Below are 26698 nucleotides of genomic sequence, written 5' to 3' on the forward strand. Positions count from 1 at the left end.
GGCACTCCATGTCGTACAGGGCAGGGGTCAAGCTTGTCCTATCTGCAAGCCTCGGTCTCCCAAAAAACAAGGCATGAAGAGCAGGGCGCCAAGAACTGCATGCAGAGAGGGCCGTCGTTGAGGCTTGCTACAAGCAGCTGTAGGGAGCTCCTCCTAGAAAGCCGCCACAATCCGTCTCAGAGGAGAAAATCACTGCCGTCTAGGGCAGTGCTACCCCTAACTCCTACTGGTTAGGAAGCAACCATTTTGGTGCCACCAAATCTGTGGCAGCCAGGGTCACAGAAGACTGCAGACTTTTCAACAACTTGAAGTAGATCCTGTAGTGTCCAGTTCTGTCAACTGTGGCTGTTGTTTCGAAGATTTCAATCCCTCAGTAAGCAAGAAAAACAATTTTCCCTTGCCAGAGTTAGCTGGGGATGGCATCGACCACCAGGCTGCTTGCCAGCTTAACCTACCTTGGGTTGTGGCTGATGACAAGCACGATCATTTCTTTGGGCCCCCAAGTACAACCCAAATCTATTGCTACTTGTGGCTCCTGGAGCAGCCTCTCAAAAGGAAATATAAAAATAATTTCATCAAGAGTTATTCCATAACTCCTGACCCCACAATGAAGCAGCTATCCCACAGAGAAGAAATCCCTTCCAGTGGAAAGAGGGGATCACTGCAACATACACATCAACACGGGCTGCCCCAGAACTGAAGCCAGCGGCGGGACTCCTGCTTCAGAAGCTCACAGAGCTGACGGAGGTGGGTAAGCTGCTTTGAGCTTCAGGCACAGACCTGCTGAATTTACTGACCAAGACAAGTTAGGCCGTGGGTTCGGACTCACGTGCCAGAGAAACTTTTCCCTACGTGAGGAAGAAGGTGGTCATGAATCCAGATCAAACAGCAACCTCAGCTCAGAAATCCCCCTCCAGAGAGAAACCACGTCAGCTGAAGGTCTGTGCTTATTATCTTCCCTAATCCTTTTCTTTCCTTATTTTTGTGCCCTCTCTGCTAGGATTTCTGCACTACAGGCATCAGGAGACAGGAACAGCCGCCAGGAAGACTCCATGCTTCTGTGGTTAACAGCCAGACATACCACATTAGACTGCCTGAAGATGCTTCCCTGCTCAAGAGCGGGTTTATAGCATCAAATGACTATTCAGAATCAGAACGGTTTGGGTTGGAAGAGACCTTTAGAGACATCTAGTCCAACCCCCTGCCATGGGCAGGGACACCTCCCACTAGACCAGGTGGCTCAAAGTCCCACCCAACCTGACCCTGAACACTCATTAATCCCTGAAATCTGTCATCTGAAAAAAAATACCAACCAAAACAAAACCCCAAAAAAAACAAAACAAAGCAAACCCACCAACTCTCTCCTCCCACAATCCAGTGACACACAGAAGTGCCATTATGACCATAAAACATACTCGATGATGAGCAGCAAAAGCAAGGGGAATCCAGGATACTAAGTCGTGAGCTCCCTGCAAGCCAAACCCAGCCCTGCCGTGTACCCCTTGCACCACCACTGGACTGCTTGAGCAAGCTAAGGGTGAGAGGGGGCAAACCACAGGCAGCCAGTGCTCTGTGGGAATCAGCAGCAGCACAAGTAACAGCGGGGTTAAGGAGGAAAAGACTGTTTTGCTCGCCAGTCTGGACTGTCTTGTACCTCCTTTCTCTTCCTCTGCCACAAATTCGTTTCACCCCAGCAGAGCTAGCTAGCTGCTTCACACCTGAGCACTGGTCCACCTTCCAGCGGGGTACAGCTCTACAGTTCCTGGAGATTTTCCCCATCACCTGTTACAACCTTTATACAAACTTTTCCTGAAGCGAAACAGAATAAAGCCTTCAAGAAGAGCAGGGGCTGGCTTGTCCTGCCCCGCTGGTAACTGCCACCAGCTGCCTCCCGCTCACTCCAACCGTGGTGAGAGCTCCAGAGTCACGTTAAAGCATTATAAATGCTTCTTTCCAACAACCCTCTTCAAGACACAGAATGTAAACTTCATCCACTAATATCACACACCTCTACTTACATTTTACACTGGCATTCAAAACAAAAGACATATCCTTTTAAATGGTTTTAAAATGGCTACTCTGAAGGAAAATGTAACTACACTGCAGCATGAGAACAAGGAAGAGATTCATATAAACATCTCCCAAAATATTCTCCTCTTAACACTTGCTTACATTACAGCTATCTCATTAACTTAAAGACCACGAAGAAAGAAAGAAGAAATTTGTTTTTGTTCTCCCAAAAAACAAACAAAACCAACCCAAACAAATTTCAATTCAGCCACTTACCCTAAATGAGAATTCAAGGTTTTCTCCTCCCCAGACTTCCATTCCTGTGTCATATGAACCAAGATAATCAAAATACTGCTTGCTCACAGAAAACAATCCACCTGCCATGGTTGGAGACCTATAAAAGAGAATAGTAACTCTGAACTGAAAAAAAAGTGAAAAAAATTTAACAAACTGCAGATCAAAAATACAGTTTATGTTTATTTTCCATTTTCACAGTCTTTTCTGGCTACAACAGTCTGCCACTGATCCGTTAAGCGGTGTATCGTCAGGCCATTTACATTTAATTTTGTAGTAAAAAATTGTATCAGAAACAAGTTCCAGAATGTATTAAAATAAAAATAACAACGAAACCAGAGAAGATAAACATTGTGTTATCAAAAATTTTCGCAATTGCAGTGTCTTTGCAAGTGGCCACGAATGGCTAGCCTCGTACCTTCACACCGTAGAACATAAGCTTTTTTGTGGCAGAATTATTTCAGTCAGCTCTGAAAATCTAAGTGAAGCACCCTTATATATTTTACTTAAGTAGTAAGTAAACACATAGTTTTGCTTTAGTAATTAGTAACATTTCTTTTCCCATTTATATCCAGTGGAAAAACTCTCAGACATCAACTGCACAGAATTAATTAAACAGAGCCCCTGAAGAGATTTTTTTTCTTTCTAAGATCCGCCCATCCGTTTTATTTTTCAATTGTTTGCTACATTTGGAAGAAAAATCAGGGGCCAAGGTTGGATCCTCACTGAAGACCACAAGGCCCAGAGCGACAGTGCACTTCGGGGATGTACCTTCAGCAGGGTGGTGCGTGCACGTAGATACAAACTTGACTTTGTTGCTTATTGTTCCTAATTGTTTACAGTCTTAGAAAATGACCCTCTTTAAAGTGCCAAGCATATAATGCTGGTTGGAAGTAAATCCAGCTGACACTTTATGAATTCTACTAAATTGCTGTTGAGGTTAATATTAACAAATATGCTAGGTGCAGTGATCAGTTACTCTTAATCTGTCAAAACTAATTTTACCAGCCATCTTTTTGAAGCAACACTGTCTTACACTGTCATATGTTGTTTCAAAGAACTGAAAGAGATGAGGTGAGACAGAAGGAAAAAACCCCCAAACTCCATAACCAGTCAAGCTCTTCTGTCTCACTCCAGATCTCATCCTTCCAAACACAGCTGTCGGTGACACCACTCTCAGCACTGCTGCTTTCTCCAGACACTTGCCGAGCTCACAGTCCTCAGGCTACTGTGAAGCTTTATCCCTCATCATTTTCACCCCCCTTGGCATGCCAAAGACGATTCTTGTCGTGGAGAAGAAAAGCATCACATTTAAACTAAAGGCTTTAAAAACATTTACTGTATTTTGAAACTTTATTTCAGGAGGATGTGGACTAATACATGCTGAGAAGGACTAAATTACTGCCTCACTTTTCCCATTTAAAAACCCCAACTGTTCTCTTCTCTCAGTTGAGGATAAGTTTATTAATACTTGTGAAGTAATGGGTATTATTACCATGATAAGCGACCTATAAAAGACCAAAAAAATTCTAAGAGAATTCTGTATTTGTTGTAGTCCGTAAGATAACAGCTTATAAATAAAGCAAGGAGGAACAAAATCGTGACGTTAAAAATGCCAAATAACTGCTTCATTTCTTACAATACACTAATGAAATTTAGCAACTTCCAAATTGAGCGTAGCAGACCCTCAACTCTCAGGGTTTTGTCTACAGTGTCCATTCTCCCAAAGCACTGTCTGTACTCTCACCTTACCTCTCCTAAAAACACAGTATGGAGTGACAGATAATACTGACTAATTGCAACTTGTCTTAAAAGAAACCAAAACTAAAACCCACAAGGACGTCACCTGCGTGAGCTCTTACGAGCTCGCCCTTCATAGAAACTATGATGGGTAGAGCTGTATCGTTTCATCCCAACGAAGAACTGGCAAACTGGTTCACCTTTGAAAACAGAACAAGGAACCACCACTATTGCTACAGCACGGATGAAGTCTTCTAAACCGCTTTTGCCTTCTGACTGGTTGATGATTTTTTCCCCTTTTCATCGTTGACCATGAAACATTTTTTACAGCGCGGATCTCTGCTTTGCAGAGGACGTCCTTCAGTATTAGTTAATGAGTTACACCCTTCACATTGTTTGCCTGCAGGAGTCCAGAGACTGCTTGTGCCATAAGGATTCCATATGGAAAAGTATAAAGGCATTTCAGCTTTTAGAGCAGAATTTTTTGAGAAGCATGGTGAGCAGGAGCTATTTTGGGAAAAAAAAGGGGAACTAAACAAGACACGTAATTTTGAGTAACACGCTTATTTCTCAAATATTGTTCAGAACCTGGCATTTCCAAGTGAAGTCAAAAGCACTTGTAACATTCACAGTTTCACAAGATGTGTAAAAGTTAACCTGATCACATCGGTCTTGGACTTCCTCCGTTTCTGTTCTCTTTCAGGTGTAACATGCCAAGTGAAGACCAGTCTCCAGTCAAATCCGCCGATCTGTGGCTCACCAGCATTTCCCAAGTACTCAAACGTATTCCAGTCAATAACATCAATAACAGGGCAGACAACAGCTGATTCTTCTTCTGCAATCCTAACATGATTTTAAAAGAAAAGGGTGACTTCCATTAGAAACGTCTCTCAAAAACCACAACTGTCAAGAGCAGAGAATACTTACAAATACCAAACGCCAAGTTTTGACCCTTTTCAACCCATGCTGCAATACAAGAAAGGACAGCTACAAGAACAACCACCGATTTATTGCTGAGGATGCATCAGGATGGACTCAGCTGTAGGCACCTGGCAAGCATCAATCTTCCCGGACAGTGGAACTGAGGCATGCCAGGTGGCCCGAGATAACACATTCAGCATCTGGCTTGGCTGCCATACCCAGCACCGCGGTCTCAGCAAAAACATCTATTTTGTTTTGTACAGGTAGCAGCATTCAAGATATTCAGAAAGCAGCATGACTACCATGCTGCAAGGATGCCAGGCTCTTGGCTCATGGGCTTTCTTGTAACTGATTATCTGCAAAAAGTTATACGGAGCACTGCAACAGTAACTCAAAAGGAAGGCATGAGCTTAAACAAAAAAAAACCCACACCCATGTGACAGAGGAATTAGACCTCCAACAGGGACAGCGACATGCGAGAGGCCTCCAGCAACCCTGACAACACAGGAGATAAAAAGGAGAAACAAGACAGTACTGCAGAATGACACACCTATCAGCAAGGCTGATGTAAAGATAGTCAAGATCTTTATCCTACCAAGAATACATCAAGAGCTGACAACATTTCTTGCAGGTCTGTTTTTGCAAGGAGATAAAATCCTTCCTCCCATTTCTCAGTACCACACAGGGTTTTCTGGATTCCTTTCCAAAAGCATTTGCCCATACAAAAGACCGTGGGATCCTTTGCCTTCGGCTCAACTTCTGGAAAGGCCTCTCAGTACCAGGAGAGATCAATTTCAAGCACACCAGCTCAAGCCAAGGAACTATCTTGTTTCTCCTAAATCACCCTTGAGCAGTCTTCCCTGCACCAGTCTTAGACACCTCCTGTCAGTTCAGTGAAAAACTGACTTGTTTGACTTTAAGGTGCTGGTACCGTTTTAGCCCTGCATCTTCTGATTTGGGCACTGCAGAGGAGAAGAAAAACTGAACACGTTACATTGCCAAACCAGGAAGAGACCTGATGTATCTGTCATTCAAGGGGAGCCAGTTCCTCACGGGATTAGTAAGCTTAAAACCCGCAGGCTGATTGAGGGGCTCCGACTCTGAAATTAGAGCAGCTTGTGGTGGTTAAACGCAGCAGAGAACAGAAGCCATTCCGAAGAAATATTGTCTGAGCTGAGAAAGACTGCCTTAAGTATGAAACGGTGCCTTGTTGCCAGAGGCAAGATGTCACACAGCTGTTTTCTTCTTTATGATCTCCCATTGAAATCCTGTTTGGTAAAGCGCACAAAAGGGCTTAGACAAATATTGCTGTCTCCTGTCTCACTTGCATAAAGCTTAGGTACGAAGCAATGAGAATGACACATACACGGAGGAAAGCAATTCCCAATAAAATGTAAAAATGCAGTATCTGGAACGTGATTTTAGTTATGAAAGGAATCAGGTAAGTGAAAACCCATCACCTTTTCTGTAAGTTAAGGATTAATTGTGGTACAAAGCGTGGGCAGCTTACAAATACAGCTGTGCTTGCCCTGAAAAATGCTAACACTGCGGTATTGCTTCCATACATGTGAGTCAAGAGACGACGTGCAAACACCCCTTGGAGATGTACGGCTGCATCTGCAGCAAAAAGGGCAAAAATTCCAAGACATATCCAGGGCTAACTTTTTACAGAAGGCGATTTATTACATGTAAAATTATCCACATCCTTCCTCAAGATTGCCATCTAGTGGTTTGCTAAAGAAGTGAAGAAATTACAGCAGCATCTCCAGAGTTACATACTGGTTTTTTCAGAGAACAGTCGTTAAAACCATGCTTATGCTTTGATTATTACGCCTTTTCCTTTCTTCACACTATCTATACTGTTCATAGTTAACCCACAGTTATCTGGAATACACTTGGTATGAAATTTAGAAAGTACGAGATTTTTTAGATAAGTATGACAACTTTAAGGGAAAAAAAAAAAAATTTATTCCAGATACAATTTCAAATAAACATGGGAAGTTGGAGAACACAAGTTCCACTAGGAATCAGGAAGATTCACATGTCTCAAGGGAGCGTGTGCTTTTGGAAATCTCTCTTCAGTTGGAGAGAGATGGATTAGCTCAGGACTGGGAAGATGGAATTTACTGACTTGTCTTCCAATCTGCTTACGTGTACGTTGCCCTGCAAGAGGGGATGTCTCTGGGCACACACCTCTCCAGATCTTCTCATCCACCACCCAGGCTGATAGAAGTAGCCACCTTTCCCATGGTAGTTTGAAAGCTGGAGGAAGATTATTCCTCTTGCTGAGAACAAAACAAAAAACTTTCCCTTTTCTGAAGGAAAAAAAAGAGCAGCCTGGCCTTAGGGAGAAAACAAAAATCCACCTCCTGATCTTCCACACATCCATTCGCTACCCCACGGCCAGGAAACACACCCTCGCAGTGCCTCAGGGACCAGACTTCGGCCAACGCCTACCAAGAGCCATTTTTTTCCGCTGCAGGAGTGTGCCAAACCCTCTCTTCTCCTTCTGCAGCGGGACAGACACCCAGCCCAGAGCACCAGCTCACCTCGCCAGCAGCGGCTCCAGCCAGCCCTCGTGGCACTCGCAGTGGCAGTCCAGGAATGTCAGGATGTCTCCTTTCGCCACAGATGCCCCCAGCAGCCGGGCTCGAACCAGCCCCTCTCGCTTGTTTGCACGGATAAGACGCACCTTGCGCAAGCCAGACACGTAGTTTTCCAAAGGCTCCTTTAAATGTTCTGTAACAAATAAATAAAAAAAAAAAGAAAGAAAGAATATAGTTCTGGAATGACTGGTTTGCCTCATGCTAGAGAAAGCTCTTTTTTCAGTAGCATATTACTTATAGCACTGCCTTAAAGACACTGGCCTTTTCAACTCTCGAGCCTGTCTGTGTTAGGAAAGGACCAGGAAAAGGCACAGAACTTGAAAGGACACAAATCACAGTGATTTTCAAGAAACTGGACGCTTCCTACTTGCCTCCGTAATTCATTTCCAAATTGCGAAGTGTTTCTCAAATGTTACGTAAAACTTTTCCATATAAGAAGTTTTATTCTTAACACAATTCTTGTGTGGTGGAAAATGCCAGCATTGCCTGTGTGTGCCGTAATTCAAACAGAAACAGGCACCGAGGTAGCTCTCATTAGACGCCCGGGCAACCTTGGAGCAACCAAAACTTGCTCCAATTAGGAAAGCTGAAATGCTCTGACCAGATCGTAGGTCTTCTATATATGCAAGCACTCATGTTACAACCCAGCAAACGTGCTTCCCCATTCTACACTAAATTTGGTCCAGCAGTCACATTTTTCAGCGGCACGCTACAAGAAAAACTGTTTTCCAATTAGATGCCTACATTGCACAATTTCATGGTATGTTACCCAAAGAGCCTATCTTTTTCTCCTGTGAACTGGCTAATCAATAACATCTCATCAACAATGAAACATCATTTAGAATTATTCTTCCTACCTTTGTTACTGTAATCATCTACAAGGATAATTTCTTCCAAAAGTATATCCGGGGATGTCTCCAGAACACTATGAACAGTTCGCAGAAGCGTTGACCACGCCTCATTATAAAAAGCTATCACGACGGAGGTTTTTGGCAGGCTGTAATAGTCATACTTCTTCTCTCTGCATCTGTAAGGGAGGGGGTCACCTTTAGTACAAGTGCAAAAGCATCTGTTAATTTTCAGAAAGCTATTCTCAAACGAAGATTTTGTACGCTATTTACTAACTGTAAGCAAGGACATATGAAAAACCTTAAAAGAACGGTATGGACGTGGAAGAGTCATGCAAACACTTTCAGGAAGCTTGTCTTCCAGAAGTCACATTTCCCCAGCAGCTTTATGACTAAAATTCTGCAACCCCCCCATAATGTCTAAAAAGAAAAACAACGGGAGGTATTTTGGGCTGGCGGATTTGCAGTAGTTGTCTTTGCACAACGTTACCTCAAGTAGAAGAGCAAGCAATGGACAAAACATGCCTCAAATTACAGAACAAAAGAAATATACAACCTAAGTGTGGTAAAAACAGTAGCATAAATTACCGACAACTTGTGCTTTGGAAAATAAAACAAGTGCTAGACAGTAAAAATATAACTGTGAAGGAACTGCAACATATAAAGAGAGGAAAAAAAAAAAGCCAGCAACAGAACTGAGATGTATGTACACTGAAGCAGAATTTGGGAAGACCACAGAACTGCCAAGATATAATAGTGAAATCTGTAAAAAACACAGACAGACATAGAAATGCATGGTTTTGGCTCTATGGAGAGCCAGGAAGTTTGCAAACTTTTGGATTAAGCTCCAGAATGTATTTCCTATAATTATATATATATGAACTTCCCTAAATGAACAGAAGGATGCCAAGAAACTTACAGCTGAGCCAAATGTGTAAATCGTTAAAGATTCCCCTGGTCGGAAAGAATTTTAAAATAATGATGGTATTTATTACCATTTCTCCCCTTTTCTTAGAGCATTCTCTATGAGCAGGTTTGTTAAAAAACAACAGAAATGGTTTAGAAATGTTTGAATTCTCTTATGCTTCCAGTTTTCAGGGTAGATTTAGATTGGACATAAGGACGAAATTCTTCCCCGTGAGGGCAGTGAGGCCCTGGCACAGGCTGCCCAGAGGAGCTGTGGCTGCCCCCTCCCTGGCCGTGCTCAAGGCCAGGCTGGATGGGGCTGGGAGCAACCTGGTCTGGTGGGAGGTGTCCCTGCCCAGGGCAGGGGGCTGGAACTGGGTGGTCTTTAAGGTCCCTTCCAACCCAAACCAGTCTGTGATCCTGCCTGGAGTCACCAGGGCTTGTAAGGGGCAGAAGGGCACACTTCAGCTGCTGCAGACTGCCAGGTCACAACAGATACCGAAGCAGGTAGGACATCTCTCCTACCAGAACAGAACAGCAGCACGTCCTCCAAAACCTTGCTACGGGAAGCTGAAGAGGGAAACCAGAACTGATCAGTAGAAAACATGACAGCAAAATCCCTCAGGTCAATTTAGAGGAACCAAAATTCCCCAAAACACTCAGAAAAGGACATTAAAAGAAAACTGCTTACCTATAGCACATTAAGAATATATTTACTGACTATTTACTGCTGCGGTGTTTACAATAAAAAAGACTTCTTATAGGTTTCTTTAAAGATTAGGCAATATCTATTAAGATATGTGGTACAGAGAAAAAAGGCTGAATCTGAATATTTCTAAAATTAAAATTCTTATGAGGAAAAAAGCCTGTAGAGTACTTTTGTAATAAATACCTGAAAATAGGAAGCAATGAGAGGAAACGACACTTGGGCAGAGGAGGCACACAGAAGGCCGCCTCTCAGACACGAAAGGAACGCTGTGCAACACCCCCCATTGTATAGGATGCATATGCATGCCTACCCACAGGTACACACAGACAGGGAGGTACACACACACTTCCACAGGGAAGCACAAAAATGCCCGTCCCTCCAGGCTGTAACTCGTCCTGAGGCAAACAGGGGCATTCACACCGAGAACTGCCTCACACCAATGGCTGGCGACAGAAGTGATTGATTTTGCCAAATGTTCATGTAGTAACACATAAAAAAAGGAGTGACATTTTAATTAACTTTAAAAAAAAAAAAAAAGCAATCATTTGAATATGATCCAATCCACTCCATACGAATCCAATTTTAGAAATACATATTTACTTTAGCCTATTGAAAAACATTTATGCTCAGTACTGCCAGGAAAAAATTCTCCTTATATATCACAGTCACTTGTACCAGGTAATTTCAGTTCATTTCTTGATGGAAATGGGATCTTTACCTACTCATTTCAGAAAACACAAGGAAAAAAAGAAATAAATAGAAAACTCCCAGGAAAGCCTTCTCTGGAAAATACGTCAGAGAGATTCATGGAATAAAAATGTTTTATTCCATTATTTTAAAAAGGAAATCCAAAAGGTCTAAAGAAGCTTATAAACCTAATTACAGATTAAAGACTTCAATGGATTTGCCTGAAAATTACATGCTGGAGATGGGGAAACATAATTTGGCAGAGAGTGAGGCAATCCCCGAGCTGTTTGTGATTCACTGTGCACTGCCGCCTCCTTCGTCGAGCACACCCTGCGCTGTGGGAAACGGTCAGCTCCTACGGGACATGCCAGGGTGCACGTTTCTTAGGGTTCTGAAGAAGAGGCCAACACGAAAAAGGGTGTTTTATTTACTAGCTGCAGGGTGGAAGGCAGCACGCAAGTGCAGGGAAGCGACCGGGCAGGGCAGGACCCCCAGCAGCCTGCTCCCCCCGAAACGGGCTGGCTGGACAGAGCTGCCAGCCCCCCAAAGAGAGAAACCACCTCTCACCTTGCACATGAAAATACACAGAGCACAACTGAAAGCTTAGCTTTTTAGTACATTAAGTTTATCTTGGGGAAAACTAATCGCCACATAGAGACCAGCTAAAATTTTGGAACTTTTACTTTTAAAAAATTAGAAGAAAAAAATGAAGTTATTCAACTTCTATGCAGATTTGCAACTTTATCTCAGAAATTATTTCCAACACATATATTCCTTACTAGAGTGCTGTAAGCAGTCTCAAATATTGTTGCTAAAATGCAGCATACTTTTTCTTGTCTTTCTGTACTGAAAGGAATTTCAAAGAGTTTTGCTAAGTCTTAAAAAATAATCCCACTGGGGAGACTACAAACCCAAAGCGTTTAAACCCTGGAAAAATAATAGTGCAAGGAAATCTTACAAAACCAAACAAATCCCTGAAATGGAAAAGCTTAGAAGTGTGGCTGAATAACAATTAAGGGGCACGCATATGGCCACTCAACATTATTGCTTCACAAGACAGACAAGCTTCAAAAACCCCACTGCAAGTATGAAACCTGACTTAAAGCCCAGTGGTCACAACTCAGCTTTTCCATTTCCCAACTCCTGTTTACAACAGAACCACCTTAGTAGTGCATCTTCTGTATTCACCTTGGCAAACTTCAGGATGTATTTTTATCCTCCGGGTGTCGGCCAAGTATCCAAGCTCCTACTCTCCAAACAAATCATTTCACTCCTACTTTGTGTTATTCAGAAAAACAAATGCCTATCGGTTACAATATGCCATTAAAATGACAGGGAGGATACAACCTGGTGACAGCAGCCCCAAAATATATTTTTGTGGATACCCAGCATGTGTGTTTATACTGCCTATACGGCAAGCTGCTTTTGGCTTCTGACCAAGGCGCTCTTCAGCGCCACCCTCAAACGTGTAACACTGTCCTTTTATCATGTTAAGACAGGATTGATGGCATCTCAGTTAGCCATAAAGCTAAGTGCCAACTTCGAGCTAATCATCTGGACCCCGCGTGTCCGTAAGGACAGATCCAGCAGGCGATTCACCTCACCCCCCCTTAAGCCATTTATCTAGCACGGACAAACGGACCCTTGTGGGCCCCCACCTCCCCCTTGTCCACAGAGGTTCAGCTACAGAGCAGACGCTTAACTTTTCTGCAGCTGAGGTTAAACGACGGGAAACTACCCCCAGTCTCCTACGGGCTGCTTGGGACACCACCTTGAACCTACTTATCGTAACTACCAAACGTTTAGTAACAACATGAGATGCCTGTTACGCGCCCAGCACGGACGACACACGCAGAAGCACCACCAGCTGAAGTCCAACACAGCCTTTCCCTGCTCTCATGCTGCCCTTCATCCCGATCAGACGCATTTACTTGCGGCCTACAAAACGCCACGTGGGAGCACACCTCTCGCTAAACACCTGCTGGTTAATTCAATGTCTTAACTCTGTTCAAATTAAGGAGAGAAAAGGAAGTTGCGTTGTGAGTCGGCAAGCCCAGGGCCCACCGTAAGGAACGCAGGCAGCCTGGCTCCCAGCCCCCTGCCTGACACCCAGCCTGGAGCAGGGCCCTCACGGTGTTTGCTAGATGACACTACGATGGTGTGTATGTGGCAATGTCACGTACTGTAGTCACGTAAATCTCGTTAAATCAGATATAGCAGTGACACGTGCTGTTTCGAACTGCTTGGAAGAAGCTACGCAATCTCAAACCGGCCTGTATTCTCAGGCATTCCCATTGAAACTGCAAAAGCAAAACTGACATAGTATACCTTTAGAAAGCATTAAATAATTTATGAAAAGATTGTATTCTTAACAGATCTCTGAAAACTCACAGAACATTTTTTCTTAAAATATGAGTCACCGGGCATATGGAACATCAAATTTGGAGATTAAAAATGTATTTTCCCTTGCCGGATCGTTGTTGTAGTTGTGGTGAAAGTCTTACATAAAAGCATGTCAGCAGCCACTCCTAATTAACTCATGGCAGCATGCCCAGTGTACACACATTCATGCTGTCTCTCCCTGTGTATAGATACGCATCTCTAAGAGAAACAGCTCCTTACAATGCAATAAATTGAGTGATTACATTAATTGACATAAATGTTCTCCAAAATAGCCTATTTAATTTTGTTTAGGCATTTCCTGACTGATGTCTCCTTAGTTTCAAATAAACAACCTATTGTAAAACTTGCTAACAGAAGACTCTGTAGTGTGGTAGATCCCAAGGTTAAATTATTCAACTTGTCAGCCGCGTAGTCTTGGTTAGACCATGCCCTGAAAATGCAGTGTAAAAAGGTAAAACCAAAAACCCAGAGGAATGTGGCTGTATGATGATACACCTTCACATGGTTTGCTTCAGTTTGCATGTTGTGGAGTTTGATGTTTGGGTAGATGTTGCAGTGAAAGATCCAGGAATGATGGTACATAGTGAACGTGGTTTTAAGTTTGTGTTTGGGTACGTACCAGCATTATTCTCTCCCCCTGTCTAGAGATTTAAGGATTCATGGATGAATACAGCTAGAATTAAAAAATCTACATGTTTGCTTTAGTATAAATTGTTAAACAAAAGCTATGGATAAAATCCCATACGTGAGCCAAAAGCGATGCAGCCCTCCTACATCAAAACCTGGGGCACAGAGGTACAAGATTTTCAGTGGAATTAAAGACTAAGCTGATTTATCACATTCTTATCTCCTCCAAATTTATTTTCTCGATATAACAACCCTGAACTGTCAGTTCTGGTTTAAAAAAAAAAAAAAAAAAAAAAAAAAAAAAGTCTTATCGGAGCACGGAAAGGCTGCGCCCAGCTCTGCACACCTGCATACCACGCGTGTGTTCGGATACCACAGAAAAAGGTGCTGACATTTACGGAAGGTGTGTCTTGGTCTGATTAGCAAAGCCGATAGCAGCAAGGCGCTGGTAACTGCCAGAATGGCCAAATGAATCGGGGCAAGGCTGGAACACGTAAGCAGCAGGAGCTGATGTGATGCTGGCCCACACCTCCTCACCACCCGGTCCCAGCCCAGCTAAATGCCTCCTGAATCGTACCTGCTGAAACAAACCTTGTTAGGAAAGAGCCTCCCAGGATATAGCTCCGTCTACAACACCGTGATATGATCAAGTCTTTGAAAACAGAGCCTAGCTAGGTTGTGAAACGGTGTTCCAGATTATTTGCTGCTTTAAAGAACAATTCTCCCCGCAACAACAAGGTCTCGACAAGACAAACTGCCAAACACCGTTTTAAGGTTTCAGATAATAAGAGGCTGCGCTGGCTTGTATAAAAACATTGTGAGAAGCAAGCAAGAAAGGTGGGAAGTCTGAAATAGAAGAAAATATTTGCAAAGAAGTTTTGGGGAAAAAAAAAAAAGGCAAATCTGTTTAAGACAGATTAAAAATACATTGAGAAAAAACTGTCTAGAAAGCCCACCTATGAGGGTGGACTAAATCTATATCCTAAAGTCCACAAATGTAACAAATCCATAGATTGTCCTAATTCCATATTGTTAGAAAAAGGCAAAGGAAGTTCCTACCTAACCCAGATTCTGGATGTGCAGATGAGAAGGCATTTCTGCATTTAACCATGGGGAAAAAAAAAAAAAACCACACAAATTTTATTTTATTTTGCTGATTTGAAACAGTGGTTTCATTTTGCCCAAATGGTTACCCATGTTTGCAATTTTCTTTCAAGGCAGTGAGACACACTTAACATCTGCACAGAGCCGTATCACTTCCTGCACCTACATTCAGAAAACTTACTTTGGTGCGAGTGATTTGATTTAGGACAAGAAAAATATTTTGCAAAGTAATACAATAACTGAAAGAAGTAATTGTAACCATCACTGACAGTCTGGGATGGGGGAATGCACCTGGTCCTTACAGACAATCGTGTATAGTAAAAGCATTGTTTGCATAAAGAAAAAAAAAATAATTATAATTTGTGGTTACTACCACTGTTGTGGAAACTTTGTCAGGCTAAAAATTAAATCAACCGAAACCAAGCACTCATCTAGACATCAGAGGAAGCTGAGGATCTCTATCAGAAGCTGTAGAGAAAAACAGTCAAAAAATAATCATGTGAGCTCTTCTGGAAAACATTTGCAGGTGACTATCAAACAAATGCATGACAAAGAGAACCGACACATTTTTACAGAAGATAGGAAACAATAATAGTAAAATATTCTAAATATCAAAGCACTTCTGGAAGCATTGTTGTATTTTGTACTGCTATAAAATGAAAGCCTGCTTATTTAAAAAAAAAAAAAAAAAAAAAACCAAAAAAGCTGAAGATTTATTACTTCCTCACTTAACTGTATGAGGGAGAATGAGATGTCCCAAAGACACACTGCTCTGCAGGGCTAAAGCCTGTTTATAAATACAAGGAAACCTGCCAACTAACAATAAAGGAATGACTAAAAGGTATTACAATTAATGTAGCTACTAGTAACCAATTACCCATCCCAGAAAAGCTCAGGAAACAACCAAACCAAAAAAAGCCAGCCCCAAATCGGTGACCACACGGTTACGAAACTCCTAAGCCAAATACACCCACAAGTGTTTTATGCAAAGCCGTTGCTTGTAAGAAGAGTGCGGTGTCTTCTGGACTCTGATCAAATGTAAAGCACGGGAACAGCTCTGCCAAAGCAAGTCCCAGGCACAGGGCGCACCACCAGAGGGAAGGGATGTGCCGGCAAGGCCAAGCTGCTGCAGATAAGCTCTCCAAAGAGTTCACTTTTCCTACACACACTGCAAAAAAAAGTCACGGCAGTTATTTCACCTTTAGCTAACAGATGAGAGAGAAGCTCCTGGGTGAAGTCAGGCAGTGGTGGCGGGCTGAGGAGGAAACACCCGGCTGCTGCACCCTTTCCTGGAACAGGGTCCGGTTAGAACTCCTGGCAGGAGCAGATGCTGTGATTTTTGGAGGAGAAGAGGGATCAAAACCTAGTCTTGACGATTATTCTAGGAATTTGCTAGCGAGATACTATCAGATGAGCAGCCTACATAATTCAGTATTTACAGCCTAGTAAACAAAACAAACCACGGTACCAAGAGAGACTGTAAGAGAATCACATTCAAATTTGGGAAGAGACGGAAAAAGCAGTTTTGAAGGTCGGAAAAATCTTAGCACAAGATTGCTACGCCAAACTCAATGACAGTATCCTCAAAAATAAATAATAGTATAGGCATAAATGATGATGACAGAGGAATGTAAGTATTTGTAGATAGATAGATAAATATCTAACTACAGATCCATAAATATATACACACAGATACTTAAATATAGATTTAAAAACATATATATATAAAAACCACATATATAAACAAGTGTTCTCTCCAAAACTCAGAAAATCATCTAGAATTAAAGAAGGAACCACTAAAACTTTTTTTTTTTTTAATAGCTTCTAACTATAAACAGAGGCCACATTCAACACTTTGGGGCTTTTGTGGCTACTCAAAATCATCTGCCAGGTAAGGAAAGACAGGAAAGACTGACAAACCCCTTTGCTTGCGAGCACAAGTGGAATGAGGCCCAAGGGCCAATTCAGGCTTCTACCATGAAAGAGACAACACAAAACGCTGAGTCAGCACAAAAGCGCCTATCCCTGCCTTTTGTTCCTTCCGTAACAAGAGTCGGCCAAAAGAAGGCTGGTGAGATTTTACACAAACCATCCTTGAAATAATTGTGAGAAATACAGAAAGAAAAGGGGGAAAAAACCCCCAACAAGATACGACGTCTAAAATCAGGAACAATGCTCGAGAACAGTCTCTAATCTAAAAGAACCCAAGCAGAAAAACTGGAAATGGCTTTTTTTTTTTTTTTTTTTTTTTTTTTTTTTTTTTTTTTTTTTTTTTTTTTTTACACACTGTAATGAACTGCAAAAGGCTGCCTAAGAGGCCCTGTCAGCTGTCGCCCTGATCCTGCAGGCCCAGGAGAGCCCAGGGATGGGGCCCTGCTGTCGCATGGGGGGAAGGCAGAGCAGCGGCAACCAAATTGGGTGGCCCAGAGCCCATCCCGCTGCACTCACAGGGTGCCAACACTGCCCTCAGAACGTCAACAGAGGGTGCTTGCTTGCTTTAAACCTGCCATAACGGTCGCTCCCCGTATGTGCATAAACTCAAGAAATGAAGGACACCGGGAAGACAACCCGGGCCATCTGGACAACGTTGTGATGGGGGGCGGATTTCACTGTAGCCTTGAAAAAGGTGCCCAGAGAGGCCGCTCAATCTCCGCCCTTGGGGACTTTCCAAATTTGAGAGGACAAGGATGGCCTGTAGCAACACGCTGTAACACTGAAGCTGCGCTGCTTCAGGCAGGAGGATGGAGTAGGTGCCCCAGGGGTTCCTTCCAACCTCCGTCTTCTCTGACCCTATGACATACTTCACTTCTAGCCTTGTACAAACTGTTATCACCACTTAGTGATTTCCTTACATTCTTATGCATGATGTTATACCAAAAGAATTGGTTTTATAGTTTTTATATACATAATTTGTTTATATGTATGTTTAAATATACATATTTATGTATATGTATACATATAGGTACATTTATACACATAAAGATACACACACAATTCTAGCCACCAATAAAACTAAAATGTTTCTGTGTGATGAAACACGTTATTATCAGCTGCTGACCTAAACCACAGATAGTTAAAGAAAGCAGGAACTGTCTAAAGCAAATAATAGAAGTTGTTGAGTTCTCCAGGTCCATGTTTCAGGATCAGTTCTCCAAAAAACACGTTACAGTGGTCTGTGAGAACAAGAAGGAATAAAGGTCTTCTGAATATTTACATTGATGGGAATATATTAGTAGGAGAAACACCTAAATTTGAAGAAACTTTATAATAACGTAACAAACATCTGTATAGGATTCATAGTCAAATATCGCAAACAATAGATTATTTGAGGAAGTAATCTCAAACTATTCTTCTTTTCCTCCTGCACAGTATTACCAGACACAGGATTAGCAAATAACTACATATTTCTGCCCGATAGCAGGTCGAGGATGTACAACATGCAGGAGCGGGAAAAGTTTTTTGTCATCGCTTTCTGATAAAGCAACATCTTGTATACGTAATTTTGGAGACCAGATTTAAAAGCTTACTGGTTCAGGTATTCTCAACCTTATTAGCAAAATTCTAGTTTTCACTAGATTCACGCTTGCGATTTTCACAATTCACACCCAGCCAGCGGGTTCACTGAGGAATGTGGGAGGGCATTAAGGTTAGAAGGAGCAGTGGGGCATCCAGGTGGTGGGGATATGCCTACCTTTATTTCCTTTTCGTTCTTCCTCCCATTTCCCTGGGATCTAAAATTTCCAGACTCATCTCCACACACATAAGAATATGCTGAAACAGACCAAAAGCCCATAGCCCAGAATACTGTTTCCAAGCATAGCATCTGTTAATACATCATGAATACTTGATGTCACTTTTCTAGTAGATGGAATTCCTGATGCTTTACAGTAAATGGATTTTTGGAACAAGGAGGTGATAGAATTTGTGTTGCCCACTTCATGCATCAACCTAGTATTGCAGCGGCTCAGCAAGAGGCACCCTCTCAGCAGCCTGCCTGTCTTTCAGGCTGAAGAGCTGTAAATAACTAATCACTTCCTTATGGAAGCCATGTTCTAAGTTGAACAGCACTGGGTCCAACACAAATTTCTGTGGAACTTTACCAGTGACCCTCCACTATTTAAAAAAAAAGAAAAAAAAAAGGTGGGGAGCACAAAAGTGCTTCCCAGTTTTTATCCAGTTATTTATAAATGCAAGCAATTTCCACTTTATTTCACAGCTGTTTAAAGAACCCATCAAAAGCCTCTGGAAATAACAACACACATGCTTATCTATACAATTACAACCTTCAAAGAACTCCAGGAGATTTGCAAGACATGTCACCCTTGAGAAAGGCCAAGTTGACTCTTTCTGGATAGATCACACCTACCTATCTGCTACTGATTCTTTCCCTTACCACAGTTTGTAAATAATATGCCTGGAAGAGATCCAAGGCTGGCCAGCACACAGTTCTCTGGTTCTCCTCTGGGATTCCACTGAAAAAGTGGTGTATTTGTCACCTTCTGGTCTTCAGGTACCAAAATTGTCTCATTGATCACATCCAGATTTTCAGGCTTTGTGTCATTTTTCTGGACAGCTGAAGTCTAGCTGAAGTCTACCATCACCACTTATTTCCAACTATTGTAGCTTCACCCAAATGGTCATTAAAGGTCATGAATGGTGAAGCATTACCAACCTTAAAATAAAGAAACTAAGTCACATTTTTCCTAGACTTGTCTTTTCAACCTATACATACTCTGATCTTACACTGAAGTGCAATGAATTTTCTGTTGTTACAGGCTTGTGGATACCTTTTTCAAGACTTTTTTTTTTGTTGTCGTTACTTAGATCCTTACATGGTCTTCCTTCTTAAGAGAGGTAAACAACTTTATGACAGTAAGAGAGGTAATTAAGAATTTTATTGCAAAATCACCTTTGGAAAAGTTTTATTTTGTTTTTATATTTGCTGTGTGAGTGGGATAGATGTTCTGTGATAGTTCTGCCATAATTTAGATTTAACTGTGAAAACACATGAAGCACCTACCAGCAGAATCTACAACAGTACACCACAGCCCCAGCCTCAGAATGCAATTATCTCTGAGATTACATTACTGAGGCCTTGCAATCCTTTTGGTCTGGAGACATTTTGTCATTTCAACATCCTAACATTCAAATGAAAAAGGATGTGCCATTGTAGCAAAATCCATCTGCCCGCTTATTTTCATTTCAAGAACCTTCCCCCATCTATCATGTCCCCTGCTCAACAACTGTGCTCTTCCATTTCCTCCAACATCCTGTCTGAAAGAAATGGCAGGAGTCCAGAATAATTCATTGAAATTGTTTAAATTCTTCCTGTATAGATGCAACTAAAATGGGCCCTTTTAGCCTATGGTCTACAGACTGCTTCTAAGGGGAAAATAAAAGAGAACTAAGAAAAACAAGTCTACTGTCACGCTTAAACATAAAACAAAAGATCTTGCACTTGCATCGCAATATTTTAAGAGCTATTATAGGATTCACGTTTTAGATTCAGCACTTATAGCTAGAATTGGGTGAATACCGGACAGGACACACTGATGTGAAGAGAACACATGGTAGAGACGGAGCCCTGCCTTTTCCCCAGCTGTTTGCTACCATTCCAACCAAACCTGTTGCAATGAAATCAACTGGCTGAAGCCAAGCTCAGGTGAAACGGAGGAGATGACTCAATCCGCAGCAGCCACGGCTCCGTCCTGACCCCTTTGGCTGAAGGCACATACTGGTAACCACTCAACCCATTCTTCCCACCAGCTGGCTGCTGGTTACAGGACAGCCCCTGCTGCGGTGAACCACTCAGCTACACAGAGAACCTGCCTTAGGCCAGAACCGATCATGCAGTCAGACCCGCCAACAGCACTGACTTCACCACTGCACCGAACTGACGCCTGCAAACTAGAATCATCTCATCAAACAGCATCTAATCCTTAGCTGGCAGTTGCTTATGACATCATAAATTGTCCCAGCAAGTATCTGCGAAGAAGCAAAGTCCCAGCTCGGAACCACGTTAGGCATCTCTGCAGGTATTTCTACATCGTGACACAGCAGCACGCTCGTGGTAAACCCAACGATGAAACAATCTGTTTTATACTGTGTGGCGTAAGATATTTCAATACCACGCAAAGCCAAGGTCTGGGAAGCGTAAGATCTGCAAAGCTGGGGAGTGACTGGAAGAGCACGCTGCTGCCTGCGGTGACCTATCCAGGGGGCAGCAGGAGGATAAACACGGCAGCATGCCACCGCTCGAGGGCTCAAACCGCACCGCCAGGGCCACCAGAGGGGAAACCACCTCTCTCGAGTTGCCCACCCACCACCATCAACCACCGCTACTTGCGGACGAGCGGGAGCCAGGCAAAAATCAGTGACGGTTCCAACTCCGCGACCCAACGCGGTGATGCGAAAGCGGCCGGGACGGGACACACACACACACATACACACACGACCACGACGACGACGGACGGACGGACGGGGACGACAAGAAAGTTTCACCAGCCTCCACGTTTCCCAGCGAGCTGAGGCCGAGAAGCGGCTCCCCCCGAGCGCTGACCGCTGCCACCGAGCGCTCCTCCGTCTGCGGGAGCCGCCGCTCCAGCCAGCCGCCCCGGGGGCAGGCACGGTCCCCGGTCCCCCGCTTCCCGCCCCCGCCCGCCCTCAGGGTCGCCCGGCGGCGGCGGCGGCAGGTGGAGCGGGGGTTACTCACAGCGGGTGCCAGCGCTCGGGCAGGCGGCGGTGCAGCGAGATGCGGTCGCTCAGGTAGGTGTTGATCTGGTGCCGGCGGATGCTCTCCTCCTGCAGCCGCTGCTCGGCCGGGCTCAGCTCCAGCCGCACCGCCCGGCCCAGCTCACCCAGCGCCCCCGGGTCCAGCGCCGGCTTCGCGTACACCGGCTTCCGCAGCAGCTCGGCGTCGGCGGGCGGCAGCGACGGCGGCGGGGCGCGGCGGGCGGCGTGGTGGGGCGGCGGGCCGTGTCTCCAGGCGAGGAAGCCGACGGCGGCCAGCAGCCCCACGGTCAGCAGCGCGCCCCCGCCCCGGCAGCCCCGGCCCCTCTTGACCCGGCACATCCCGCGGCCGAGGCGGCCGGCCATGCCGAGCCAGGCGGCGGGGCCGCGGGGTGGCCTTTCCCGGACACGGACGCGGACACGGGGCGCGCCTCCGCCCCGGGCGGACTACGGCGAACTTCTCACGGACCTGCCCACGCCGCTCCACCCGCCCGCCGCCAGGAAACCCGCCCGGCTCCTCCGCCGGCGGCTCCTCCCTCCTCCCCGCCCCGCCGCCGGCCAGCACGGAGGGGCGCGGCGCGGAAGAGCCGCCGCGCACGGAGGCTGCCGCGGGGCGGGAAGCGGTTCCCGCCGGTGCTCCCTGTCAGGGAAACCGCTCCCCACCCCCACACCCCCCGCGGAGGCTGCGGCCCTCCCGCTTCCCGGGAGCGGGGCTCCTCGGTTTCATGGTGGTCGGCAGGGCCCCAGGACCCCGGGGAAGGCGCACGGCCTCCGGCTTGTGCCGGGCTCTCACTGGGGGCGCAACTGGCGAAGCCATTAGCGGTCCTGAGCCAGCCCCGGACTCCTGCCCCACAGCTCCCGGGAGAGGGAGGGAGCAGAGCAGGGGCAGCCCCGTGCTGCTGGGATGGAGGGAGGAAGGCATATCCCCTTCGCACGCTTGCGGTTAACCTTCTTGGAAGAGGTGATCGGGTCACCCCGAAGCTCGAGGGACCTTCATGGACACTGGTAGCTGAGTGACGGGTACGCAGGGGTACCCCCAGCCAGGCTGGCACAGCCACAGCAAGCTGCTTTGGCCCTTGGAGACCACCGGGATGGCCCCAAGGCTTGCTGTCTCCTGACAGAGGTAGCCAGGGCTGCGGGGGGATGGCAAGGGAGGTTATTTGCCACGGAGGGACTAGGAAGAGCTTTGGAGCTGAAGGAAACAAGTCGGTAGGAAACCAGGCTTCATCCATTTGGCTGCTTCTAGAACAGCAAGTGAAGTAAACAGAAGATGGGCCAAGAAGCCGTGGGAGTTAATGACAAACTCTTTCACTGAAGAAAGCAGTGTTCTTGGTTGAAAAAAAAAAGTCAACCAATGTGGCCTGATAGATAGAAACCCAGAAGACAAGTGAAACCCCCAAATGTATTATCCAGATAATGGGAGTTTATGGCTTGACTGAATTACAGGAATAAAGCAAGTGTGGCGTTCAGTCAAAACTTTCTAATTTGCTTCATGCTTCAGCCACACATCCATACTGCATTTTCACTTCACCCCCTAACAGGAGGCAGCCCTGTCTGTCTAAATTTGGTGGTCCTCAGGCTGTGAGATTACATGAGAATCTGTGATTCTGCGTTTGAAAAACCTTAACATAAGTGTAACGCAACTAACACAGTTTACCTCTCACGTTCAGCAGGGAGCTGAAACTCTGATTTTTGAGGTGTCATTTGTCCCATCACCACCCTCCCTGATCCAGAGTCCCTCCCCACCTCTCCTGCAGCCCCCTTTCAGCACTGAAGGCCGCTGTAAGGTCTCCCTGGAGCCTTCTCTTCTCCAGGCTGAACAACCCCAGCTCTCTCAGCCTGTCCTCACAGGGGAGCTCCTCCAGCCCCCTGGGCATCTTCATGACCCTCCTCTGGACCTGCTCCAACAGGTCCATGTGTGTCTTGTGCTGGTGCCCCCAGAGCTGGACGCAGCCCTGCAGGGGGGGTCTCACCAGAGCGGAGTAGAGGGGCAGAATCCCCTCCCTCGACCTGCTGCCCAGGATGCAGTTAGTTTTCTGGGCTGTGAGCACACATTGCTGGCTCATATTCAGTTCTTCCCCCACCAGCACCCCCAAGTCCTTCTCCCCAGGGCTGCTCTCCATCCCCTCATTGCCCAGCCTGTATCTGTTCTTGAGATTATCTCAACCCAGGTGCAGGACCTTACACTTGGCCTTGTTGCACTCCATGAGGTTGGCCTGGGCCCACCTCTCCAGCCTGTCAGGGTCCCTCTGGACGGCCTCCCTTCCCTCCAGCGTGTCGACCTCAGCACACAGCTTGGTGTGATCGGCAAACTTGCTGAGGGTGCACTCGGTCCTGCTGTCCATGTCACTGACAAAGATGTTACACAGCGCTGGTCACAATACTGACCTCTGAGGAACGCCACTCGTCACTGGTCTCCACTTGGACATTGAGCTGTTGACCATGACACTTTGAGTGCGACCATCCAGCCAATTCATTATTCACCAATCACGTTATTCATATGATGAGGGGACTGGAGCATCTCCCCTATGAGGAAAGGCTGAGAGACCTGGGGCTCTTTAGCCTGGAGAAGAGGAGGCTGAGAGGGGACCTTATAACGCTTATGAATATCTAAAGGGTGGGTGTCAAGAGGATGGGGCCAGGCTCTTCTCAGCGGTGCCCAGCGACAGGACAAGGGGCAACGGGCACAAACTGGAGGACAGGGAGTTCTGCCTCAACATGAGGAAAAACTTCTTTACCCTGAGGGTGGCAGAGCCCTGGAACAGGCTGCCCAGGGAGGCTGGGGAGTCTCCTTCTCTGGGGATATTCAAAACCTGCCTGGATGTGATCCTGTGTGACCTGCTGTAGGTGACCCTGCTTTAGCAGGGGGTTGGACTGGATGATCTCCAGAGGTCCCTTCCAACCCCTGCCATTCTGTGATCCTGTGATTCTGCGTGTAAAACAACTTTTAAGATAAAAAAATGGGCAACAGAGAACAGAATGTGACAGGACTGCAGGAGGCATGCTGGAGTCAGTGGCAGACAGGGTAAGATCAGACAAGACTGTTGAAGAAGAAAACCAGCGTAGCTACCTCTCTGTCTGATTTTTAAAAGGAAGAAAGGGCTTGAAGAAAAGGTAGGAGAGCTTCAGCTTGCTTCCACAGAAGCAAGGAAGGTTACAGCTGGTGGGAAAGTAAGGGAGGAGGCATTCAGTAGTAATAATGCCCTTAGAGCAAAGCAGCTGGGAAGGCTTTCTGTGATCGCCATCATCGCAGTGAGGATTGGAAGTAATTCTAATAAACGGTAGTTCCCTGGGGATGATGTCCGAGAACATAAATAGAGTAAATTCAGCACAGGATAGTACAATAATGGTGTTAGTGCAAAAATCATTAAGGATAAATCAGTTGCATTCACAAATCAGTTTGGACAAGATGTAAAGACACTTTTTCTTAAACCTTTTTAAAAGTTTGTGGGGTTTAATTAAGATGGGAAGACTGAAAATTCTGAGCTGAAATACTTAAAGACTTGTGCTCTGAACGTAAAAATAAGCTGTAGAGAAAAAAAAAAATCTACAATTAATAAGGCAAATGAGTTTCCTGCTATCCATAAAGCTCGTAGCAATGTTTTCATCAAAAAGTTCCTTTTAAGCAATTCTGTTGTGTTTTTCAGGTTAATAACAATGGAAGTTAAAACAATTGGTTCTGAGGGTTTTTTTTAAAAAAAAAGGTTAGTAAGGATGTTTAGTGATGTATAAAGTCAGTTGCTTCAGGAGATTCAGTCAGAAATGAGTAACCAGACATGTCGTATAAAACCTACAATTACTCATCTCGGAAGATCTGTTGTGCCCTCCGTTGTCAAAATTAAAACAGAAGATCCGTGGAATAATTAATACATTTGAAGAGTTTATTTTTAAAAAGTGAAATAGTATTTTTTTTCCACCAAAAAAAGAAAAAATATTAACTAAACCTTTCAGAAAGCACTAAGAAGACTAAAGACAACGGTATGTAATTGTCCGTAAGAACTTACATTGTAGTGAATGTAATAGCTGAAATCAAGAGTGGTTCTGTTGCTCACTGAAATATCCATTTGAAGTGAAGGCAACATCCAGTTTACCTAAAATACCCGAGCTTACTGACAGATTTGATCTACAGACAAGGAAAACGTCAAGTGGTAAGTTATGATTAACTACTTTACACCTCTATTGTTATTAAAAGTTATTCTTGTTTTGTAGTGGTGAAACATACCTTACAGAAAAAAATAGAGGTATTAAATTCTGCAAAAGATTTACAATTTACCTCATCCAATGTTTTCTTTTAATTTTTTTTGTTAGATCTGTATTTTCAGTCAAAATGAAGCACAATTCTAAAATGGAAATGGGGTGTGGAGAAGTGTCAGCAGATAGATACTGCATTTTTCATAAACCCAGAGTTCAAATAGGTTCCTAAATTCATACTTTCAGGGGAAGAGTAAGTACCAAATAACGTGTTCCAGTCTTAGTAACAGCCAACGCTTACATATTCTAAAAAAAAAACCAAAAAGGAAAAAAACTTTATCAGAGGAATATGATGTACAAATACTTTGCAGATAGATAGGATATTTGTTCAAGGAGAAGAAAATTCAGCCAAGTTGTAAAATGTACCCACTGGAGATAGCTCTGGACCTGCGGGTCATTGTTCACCACCACTGTAACTGGGTGTAAAAGCGCATTGCCCTGCAAAGAAACAGCCCCCCCAGCTCCCACCTTGGCTGCTCTTTCTCTCCTTTGTCAGCACAAGTGTATCTGTATTTTTAAAATATTATTATTCGGCCCATTCTCCTACCAGTGCCAAGGATTTTTTTTTATCTATGTGTTTGTGTGGAAAGTGTCTTTACTTGAGACAGCTGCATGGCACGAGCAAAACGTGCCATGGGCTGCACCCCGCTTTCCCGGCTGCAGGTCTGCGCCCAAGGGTGGGTGTTGAGGTCCCCGGTGCTTCAGCAGGGACACGTTTTACAGGGTAGGCTGTGGGTCAGGAGTGAAGCTGGGTGCATAGCGCAGAGGCAGAGCGCAGCAGGAATTTAGACGAGAGGAAGAACAGTGGGTACAGAGGCCTAAAAATAAAATAGATTAAAAACACGGACTTGATGAGTGAGATA

The 26698-nt window shown here is 44.6% G+C and overlaps 1 protein-coding gene across 1 annotated transcript in view; it reads right to left on the minus strand.

The window, feature by feature from the left end:
- The window catches only part of GALNT12 (polypeptide N-acetylgalactosaminyltransferase 12), a 45989-nt gene extending 24039 nt beyond the window's left edge, over nucleotides 1–21950 (minus strand). The window contains exons 1-5 of the mRNA XM_086469016.1: nucleotides 21568–21950; nucleotides 8429–8598; nucleotides 7515–7704; nucleotides 4702–4887; nucleotides 2287–2404 (exon numbers count right to left, since the gene is read on the minus strand). Of these exons, the coding sequence (XP_086325142.1) occupies nucleotides 2287–2404; nucleotides 4702–4887; nucleotides 7515–7704; nucleotides 8429–8598; nucleotides 21568–21950 (1047 nt within the window). The remainder of the gene's footprint in view (nucleotides 1–2286; nucleotides 2405–4701; nucleotides 4888–7514; nucleotides 7705–8428; nucleotides 8599–21567) is intronic.
- Between the last annotated feature and the right edge of the window lie 4748 nt (nucleotides 21951–26698).

This window comes from Leptosomus discolor, chromosome 8 (genome assembly GCF_034619465.1).
Source record: "Leptosomus discolor isolate bLepDis1 chromosome 8, bLepDis1.hap2, whole genome shotgun sequence".
Lineage (NCBI taxonomy): Eukaryota > Metazoa > Chordata > Aves > Leptosomiformes > Leptosomidae > Leptosomus > Leptosomus discolor.